The following is an 8,659-nucleotide window of genomic DNA, read 5'->3' on the forward strand; positions in this document are numbered from 1 at the left end:
AACGTGAAAAACTTTCGTTGGACGAATTTTCTTGTAAACTTCATATTTACTGAGATATCGCACTTTGACGCACTAATGAGCAACCCTGTATATATTTATGACCATTTAGGTACTTCTCTGCTAACAGCCAATAACAAAGTTCTATTCGCTAAGAGCAGCTTTCTGCTACAGCTTGAACCGTTCCATGTTTGAGAATATTTATCATTTATTTCACTAACATTCTCGGTTTTAGAAACGCAATGAATAATTCAAGATAAATTTCCAAAAATATTTAATATTTAAAGTGTTTGCTTGCAGCTTTGAACTATTCTTCTCTTTTCTAAAATGCCTCTATTTACAAATTCAAGTTTCTCTCACAGCTTTGCAATAGATCGATTGCATGTTCTTTGCGTCCTTAGATGACAAGTGTAGAATTATTGTGGCTCTTAAGGCAAGTGCGGCAGTTTATCCTGCCTGCTAACTGCACGATTAAATTTTGCAATTCGCAGTGGATTGTTATTGTCTGTTTAAGTGCTGTGAATTTTTCGAAGAGTAATGGAATTAATGATAATTAATAATTTGATGTAAAAAAATGAAAAAATCCCAACTAAAATTTTGCGGCTGAAGGAATTTTGGGTGGTTGTAGACAAGATTCTGGTAGAACACTGTCGAAAATTTCAAGAGATTCCTGACGTTGGCTGATTTTCCAGGAATTTCTAAATGTTATTCCCAAAAAGTGCAAGATGTGCATTTGAAGAATTCATAAATTCTAAAATTCATAAGTTCCAAACTCAGCTAGCTAGATACTTGAAATTTGCCCCTGTCTAAAGGAGGCCTTAGTTATAGAGTGTGCAAAAATTCAGTGGATTCCAGTTACTGCTGAATTTTTTAAAAAATTTAAAATTTCATGTAAATAAATCGAGGCTTCAATGTGGTCACGCTCTAAAAAAAATCAGAAAATCCAAACTATAATTTTGCTACTAAAAGAATTTTGGGTGCTTGTAGACAAGACTCTGGTAGAACACTGTCCAAAATTCCAAGAAATTTGTGGCATTGGCTGATTTTCCAGGAATTTCTAAAGGTGATTTCTAAAAAGTGCAATGTGTATTTGAAGACTTTATAGATTCAAAAATTCAAAAGTTCCAAACTCAGCTAGCCAGATACTTGAAATTTGGCTGATGTAAGTAGGCCTTAGTTATAGAGCGTGCACAAATTCAGTTAATTCTAGTTATTGCTGAATTTTTGAAATTTCATATGAAGAAATCGAGGTATTAATGTGGTCACTTTCTTCGAAACAAATCAGAAAATCAAAACTATAATTTTGCGACTGAAGGAATTTTGAGTGGTTGTAGACAAGACTCTGGTAGAACATGGTCGAAAATTTCAAGAAATTCCTGACACGGGGTAATTAATGGGCAGAAAATGGAGCATGGGGCGCCAGCTTCTGTAGTTTTTTGAAGAGCAACTGAAGTCTTATGAATTCTTTGATATTGTTGCGTGTGATTTTTGCTCGACGAGGAACGATAGAGTTTATAAACACCTGAATCCACATCAAAATGCCTAAATGTATGTGCGGCTTGTTAATCACGTTATGATAGTTTAGCTCTAGATACCTAATTAAGAAAAACTGTATCTACGCAACTGCACTCAATCACCCATCCTTTAAATGGCCCTGATAACGCTCTGTAGTGTTTTAAGTACCTGAGATGTACTAAACAATGACGGTCACACACTAAGCCCCACACTATTAATAAGTGATAGGTTGGCCTCCTTTTACCAACTGCTATAATTGAAATAAGTCCTCCTAAGTGGCAAATGAATGCGAACAAGAGAAAAATATGACAAAAACCGTAAAAGTTTAGGTCATCTAACTGTAAGACAAGACACCAAGTACACTTTAATGAGCTAGTCATAACCTCAATTAAGGTCCTTGCTCAGCGTTAAACTATTAAACCAGCCATGCGAGCGTGTTACAAATAACACGGTTTTATCAGTGAACCTCTTCTTGACCTCAGCAATATTAATTGATGATCTGAAGCAAATTGCCAGATTACCTTTAACTTTTCACGATCATCAAGGATATGGGGGTCATCTCGGGCGTCTTCTTCATGCCGAATGAACCGCTGAGTCTCCCGACTGTCTTCCATCTGGAGAGGCGGTGGGATCAGAAGATCAGGGCCCGCTCGTTTAATCTGATCGTACACTCGGCCGCCCGAGCCCCTAAACTCGGGCAGGTAGAAAAACGTACCAAAACAAACCATGCAAAAGGTAAGAAACACGAAGAATATGACGATTTTCTCTTTGGACCGGAAGAACCTCCAGAAGGAGACCGGTTTATTGGAGTAGTACATGGGCAACATTCCTCCTGTGGCGCTCATTTTGCCTCATAAATATCGTTTAGAATAAGTTCGCGATGTCACTCGCGTTAACCAACAAACACTACCCATCTACACGCGACACAAACTGACAGAAAGACAGCTGGTTACAATTTAGACAGTTTTACTCTCTATTCGCAGATTTCTGAAACACAGGTGGGAAACCGAGATAAGGTTTTATGCTTATTCGTAATGATAAATGTATTTAACCAACTGGGGCCATCTGTGGGCGAAACAGTCGACCATTTTCATTGACGTTTCTGCGATCTTCTTTGCCGGGGTGTCAGTAGTTTGGTGGCCATCAGTCAAGCCAGTATCAAAGTGATTTAATCAAAAGCCCAGATGTACTCAATCAAATGGATGATTTGCAATGATTTTCGTCCAGTCGGGATTTGGTTTGTTCATGTGGTGCATTCAGTTTTGCAGTGAAAGTAAGTTTTTGGCAGAAAATTGCAATTTAAAAGTGCAGTTTCTGACATTAAGGTGCATGTTATGATGGAAACCGGTTGTTTTTCGATCTTCGAATTGATCAGGACTGAATAAATCGATCAAGATCAACACATAATACAAATTACTTTGTAATTTTTGCAGAATAGATTTGGAGACTCACTGGCATTAAGTTAGGTAGTTAAGCAAATTGGCATTATTTTGTGTTTTCATGCACTGCAGAAATCGTTTCTTACTATAAATGAAACAGCGCTTGCGTTCGCGGTCAACAATATGCTCAACTTATAGAAAATCTTTGCACCAACAATTTTTCTTAGCGGCATTTTTATGCAAAAATGCTGTTTCAACCACTATTCCCCCATTGAAATTTACTACATTTCCATCAGGTAAAGATTAAAAAAAACCAGTAAATGCGGTGCTTGAATACACTTCATCATCTATTAACAAATGCTTTTGATGGATTCCAATCTGACCAATGCACCCGAGGGTGAAAATTTGACGCCTGATTGTTTATTACATTATTTATATATGTTTAAACGCATTTTATTCTAAGTTGAATAGAATAGAACACACTCGACACAGATACGCGATGGAGTTCAATCGTAACAGTGTAAATGCTCTATATTTGGCTGCTATCGTTAATCAATTCAAACGTCTTCAAATGAGTAGAAAGTTTGGCAAAACCGTATGGAGATGATGCGAAATAGACTGCATCAATACCAGAAAACATTCGAAAACTAAAGGCACGAATCGATCAAAATCCGCGTCGGAGTGGAAGAAAACAGGCTGCTGAACGGATGCAGCACATATTGAGAAATGAGATGAAAGTCAAGCAAGTTCTGAACAGTTCAGGAAATTACTGTTGAACAAAAATAAGTTAGCCCAAAAAGCAAATGAGTTACTTTGTTGGCACCCCAGTGACCAACTGCCGAAGACAAATTGTCTTTTCTGATGAGTTAATATTGAAAGCAGAGCAAAGTTTTAACAGGCGAAATGATCTTGTTTACTTAAAGGAACGGTCACCAGAAAAGAAGCACCACCGTATTTCCGATATCTTCGACAGTTTCGGTGATAGAGAGCGTCAGAAGGCTATAATGCACAAATATTTTTTGAACATCAACAATTAATTATCGAAGAATTAGTAGCTGGAATGGAACCAGATACCTTTGAAACGTACACTGAACCTTTCTTTATGACTTCACATTTTAAACCCGCGTGTTTATATCTCAAGTACAGTTTTAGAATTGAGTCTCTCCTCAAAAAATCTGTATGAAAAAAAAGTTTGAAAATGCGTTATAAGAGATCAGGCTGATGGAATGGAACCAATTTTACAGAACCGATAAAAGGAAGCTTCCGCTGTCGACTGCTGTACTCCACATTGAAATATATTTTGCGGCTATAAAGTAACGAGTCTCAGAAGATTATATTGCAGAAACACAAAAACGCGCAAAAGTTTGTCAAAGTTCAAGAATTAGTTCTGAATAAACCACTGTCCGAAATGGAACCATATACACTACAGCCCTCAATGAATGCTTTTTATAGAGCGTGCTGGACCATCCAGGCCCATATCAGAAGCAGCGTCTCAGAAATGAGCTTCAGAAGTGTCTAATGCAAATTTGAAAATCTTGTCAAGAATTTCTCAAAGTTGGAGAATGCGTCGTGAAGGAACAACTGTTTGGAATGGAACCACTTTTGCAACGCCGATAAACGAAATATTCCTCGATCCATGGCTGTTATGCGAATTGCAATGCCTCTGGTGGTTATGACGTGGTGAGCCTCAAAGGAGCGTAATACAAAACTTAAAAATTACACAAAATTATTTTAAAGTTCGATAATTAATTATGAAAGAACTACTAGTTGGAATGGAACCATATCAACTCCAATCCTCAACTAAAGCTCCGGTATGCCATGCTGGAACCCTCATGCCCACAGCTTAAGAATTGTCTCAGAAATAGCTTCAGAAGGACATGTATAAAATGTGAGATCCCAGCGATACTTCTTTCAAACCTTAAAAATTTGTGGTGAAGGAAGCACTAGTCGGAATGGTACCAATTTTGCAAACCCTATCTACTAAAGCGTTCTCTATCGACTAGTTCTGTCTAAATTTTAATATTTTGAGCGGTTAGATAGTAATGAATCTTAAAAGAACGTAATGCAACACTAAAAACCGCGCAATATATTTTTAAAGTTCGAGAACTGTTAACTGCAGTGGAACCATAAACATTCAAACCCTCAACTGAACGTTTCCTTATGGCCTTCTGCTACCTCCATGCCTATATCTCAAGCAGCGGCTCAGAAATGAGGTGCAAAAATGAAAAAATGCGCCATAACTTCTGAAGATCAAGAATTAATTATGGAAGAATTCGTTGCTGTAATGGAACGAAATATTCTGGAAACGTGCACTGAACCTTTATTTGCGGCTTCCTGAGATCCGCCTGTCCATATCTCAAGTACAGTTTCAGAATTGAGTCTCAGAAGGGCCTAGTGTTAAATTGACAAACTCCTGAAAAAATTCTCATGTTTGAAAATGCGTTATAAGAGATCCGGCTGATGAAATGGAACCAATTTTACAGAACCGATAAAAGGAAGCTTTCGCTATCGACTGCTGTTCTCCACATTGAAAGATCTTTTGCGGCTATGCAGTAACGAATCTCAGAAGATCATATTACAGAAACAAAGAAACGCGCAGAAGCGTGTCAAAGTTCAAGAATTACGTATGAAAAAACCACTGGTTGGAATGGAATCATATGCACTACAGCCATCAATGGATGCTTTCTTTATGGCATGCTGAACCCGCCAGGCCTATATCAGAGACACCGTCTCAGAAATCGTGTAATGCAAATTCGAAAAGCCTGTCAAGAATTTCTCAAAGTTGGAGAATGCGTTCTGAAGGCACCACTGTTTGGAATGGAACCACTTTTGCAACGCGGATAAACAAAAGCTTTGTTGTCTGTTGAAAGAATTGTTTCAGAAATGAGCTTCAGAAGGACATGTCTACAATTTTGAATTCCCGCAATACTTCTTTCAATGTTTGAGAATGTGTGGTGAAGGAACCACTAATCGGAATGGTAACAATTTTGCAAACCCTATCTGCTAAAGCTTCTTCTAACGACCGATTTTGTCTAAATTTTAGTATTTTGAACGGTTATATAGTAATGAATCTCAGAAGAACGTAATGCAACACTAAAAACGGCGCAAGACATTTCAGTTCAAGAACTAATTATTCAGGAACGGTTAGCTGCAGTGGAACCGTGAACACTACAACCCGCAAGTCACGGTTTTTTTTATTTCCCAAGCAGCGGCTCAGAAATGAGCTGCAAAAGTGCATGGTGCTAAAGTGAAAAACCCGTCCAAAATTTCCCAAAGTTTGAGAATACGTTATGAAGGAACGAATAATTGGAAGGAAACTAGTTTTCCAGCACATATAAGCTGAAGCCTTGTCTATCCATGGTTCTTGTTCGAATTTAAATGCATCGGGCGGTTATGAAGTAATGAGTCTCAGAAGAACGTAATGCAATGATTGGAAGCACTAAAAACCGCGCAACATTTTTTCAAAGTTCTAGAACTAATTGTTCAGGAACCACTAGCAGTAGTGGAACCATATATACCCCGAAAAGCTTTAGAAGGCGCATTCAAGCCCTGGGCAAACAAATATTTCAATCGAAAGCGCTGGACGTTCCCACAAGACTAAGCACCGTCTCACAAAGGGTGAGTCAGTAAAGAATGATTAAAAAGCGACGTTCCGGGCTTCATTTCTTCGTCGCAATGGATGGGAAATGTTCCGGATGCGAACCCGATGGATTTCTCTTTTCGGGGTATTTTGAAGGCAAATGCTTGCTAAAAAAACGAGAGTTTGGAAGCTCTCAAGAAAATACTTCAGCAGGAATGGCACCGTATAACTACTATAACGTATTACTACAAAGTCACTTGCGTGCAGCATATTGTCAAGACAAAAAGCGATCAAATTGAAAGTATTTTCAATATGAAGTCGTTAAATAAGTAAATAAATGATAAAAAAGCAAAATAATGCACGGGAGACTTTAAGTCAGTCAGGCTGTATAATACTCTTACAGGAACCTTGAGAACCGTATCGAATTGACATCTAAAAGAACAAGAAATATAGTAAAATGCATTGCTAACTACAAAGGCAGCCTCAGATAGACACTCTCAGGTGCAGTTTTAACCAACTGTCTCTTCCTGATATCCTGTGTGATTCCCCAATATGTACTGATAATAGCTCTAAGTGTAAGTGTCTCAAGACGAAATTGAATACATTCTCGTTTGGAGCCTACTCCAGATTCATAGACGTCTAGGTGTAATTACAAGTGAGTGCGGGCCAAGAAAGTTCTAGATTGATCCCATATTTGCAATTATTCCGGCAGTATCACACTGTCTGCTACCAGTGAATGTATCTGCTTGATGGCTTCATCCCAATTTTGCTGGGCAATTTTTGGAATTAGGGCTTGGAGAAGGTTAACTATTTGCTGAACGTTTTCCTACAAGACCTATTGGCAGTAATTTGTGGGGTCAATTTGAGTCAGTACCTGAAACACCTTCAGAACTGCATTGTGAGAAACTTTCTCCCCAGTCGACCTCCAACAGTCCCAATCAGTTGCCATTGCAATAACTGCATATATTAGCCTAGCTTCTTTAGCTAGCACCACCTCAGGCACGGTGGTCATCCCCACTAGGTCAGCGCCCCATTTTCAAAAAAATATCCATAGGAGTCTTTCATTTTTGGAGCGCTAAGTCTTACTGGAAAAGCAGGCTTTCAGCTTTACTAGAATACCGTGGCCCTTCTATAGCTACAATACAGCCACCGTCCTTCACCTGCAGCCCAATGTGGAAAGCCGCTTCAAGCATCACCTGGTGGTGGAGAAACGTCGTAAATGATCCGAGAAGGATAATACGGAAATACCTGTCGCAGTAAAGGATGGAAAGCTGGCTCCATGGGCATGTGACACACTCCCGGAGGATGGCCCAGCTCTCCATCGTAAAATGTTTGAATGCGGTTTGTCGTTCTATCTGAACAGTTTGCTTTTGATCGGCTGCTTTTTTGTGAAAAAAACTTCATTACCTATCCAGGCATCTAAAATCACTAGGCTCCCTGGTCGGATGTTTTCCTGCAGAGATCCGCAAGCATTTGTTGCTACTATGTGAGTACAGTCTTCTTGCTTCAATGCCCAAATATTTGCTCTGTAGTTCACTGCTCCTAAACTGCATTTTTGTCAGTAATTGAGGAGTGGGTGATTTATTCAAGTTTAGGCACCGACCAGGCATTTTATCATGCTTCCTCCCATGTCTGGCCAACAGCACACACGCCACACCCCCTATTTCGCCCAAGATAAGGATGTCCGAGGGTTCGCCATAAGGAGTAGTGACGCGTTTTTCCGTTTGGCTCCTTAAAATGTCCGGGTTATCCAGACCGGAACCACCGATTATTCCAATTTTCACATTTGGCGGCATCTGCAAAACATCTAGTGCGATTTTTCCTTAAGTGAGCCCAGAAAAAATCTTAACTTTGATTACTTGCAGTCAATATTGACGGGAGATTATAGCTCGGTTTTGAAATAGGTAAATAGTGTTTAATTAGATGGAATGCTGCCAATGGACTTTGAAATCGGTCAAGAAGTTTCTTTACGAAAAATTAATCTTACCATAAATCGTCTGGAAACTATTAATTCTCTTGTCCGGAAATTTGACGAATTGGTCTAAAAAGCCACTTGGTCTGTAATATTTGATTAATTCCTCGTATGGGAAAACAAACAGCTGACTGCGAGGAATCGATCCCTGGTAGCAGTAGGAGGGCTTGATCGAGCGATATATCTGAATTGTGCGCAAGTTTTCCATGCTTAAAT

The 8,659-nt window shown here is 39.0% G+C and overlaps 2 protein-coding genes across 3 annotated transcripts in view; both read right to left on the reverse strand.

Annotated features, from left to right (window-relative positions):
* The window catches only part of LOC109534603 (mannosyl-oligosaccharide alpha-1,2-mannosidase IA), a 64,535-nt gene extending 62,062 nt beyond the window's left edge, over positions 1-2,473 (reverse strand). For both annotated transcript variants that reach the window (XR_007280730.1, XM_048663344.1), the window contains exon 1: positions 2,034-2,473. Coding sequence is in view for 1 of the 2 variants with exons in the window: in XM_048663344.1 (XP_048519301.1) it covers positions 2,034-2,357 (324 nt within the window). In the remaining variant the exon portion in view is untranslated. The remainder of the gene's footprint in view (positions 1-2,033) is intronic.
* A 4,208-nt stretch (positions 2,474-6,681) lies between these two features.
* Positions 6,682-8,659, reverse strand: LOC109542099 (S-methyl-5'-thioadenosine phosphorylase). The gene is made up of 7 exons (XM_019911157.2): positions 8,459-8,659; positions 8,075-8,278; positions 7,879-8,013; positions 7,720-7,826; positions 7,559-7,667; positions 7,346-7,509; positions 6,682-7,297 (listed from the first exon to the last, which is right to left on the reverse strand). The coding sequence occupies exons 1-7, from the start codon at positions 8,649-8,651 to the stop codon at positions 7,172-7,174; spliced, it is 1,038 nt and encodes a 345-aa protein (XP_019766716.2). The 5' UTR covers positions 8,652-8,659; the 3' UTR covers positions 6,682-7,171.

Source organism: Dendroctonus ponderosae, unplaced genomic scaffold, assembly GCF_020466585.1.
Source record: "Dendroctonus ponderosae isolate FM_Combo_2020 unplaced genomic scaffold, Dpon_F_20191213v2 Dpon_F_20191213_1, whole genome shotgun sequence".
NCBI lineage: Eukaryota > Metazoa > Arthropoda > Insecta > Coleoptera > Curculionidae > Dendroctonus > Dendroctonus ponderosae.

Bases quoted from the DNA above. Each gene is read 5' to 3' on its own strand.
- LOC109542099 (XM_019911157.2), bottom strand. From the start codon at position 8,651: ATGGAAAACTTGCGCACAATTCAGATATATCGCTCGATCAAGCCCTCC. The intron at 7,827-7,878 runs GTAATGAAGTTT...CAAACTGTTCAG, and splicing joins GATTTTAGATGCCTGGATAG to ATAGAACGACAAACCGCATT. The intron at 7,668-7,719 runs GTATTTCCGTAT...CTCCACCACCAG, and splicing joins TCCATCCTTTACTGCGACAG to GTGATGCTTGAAGCGGCTTT.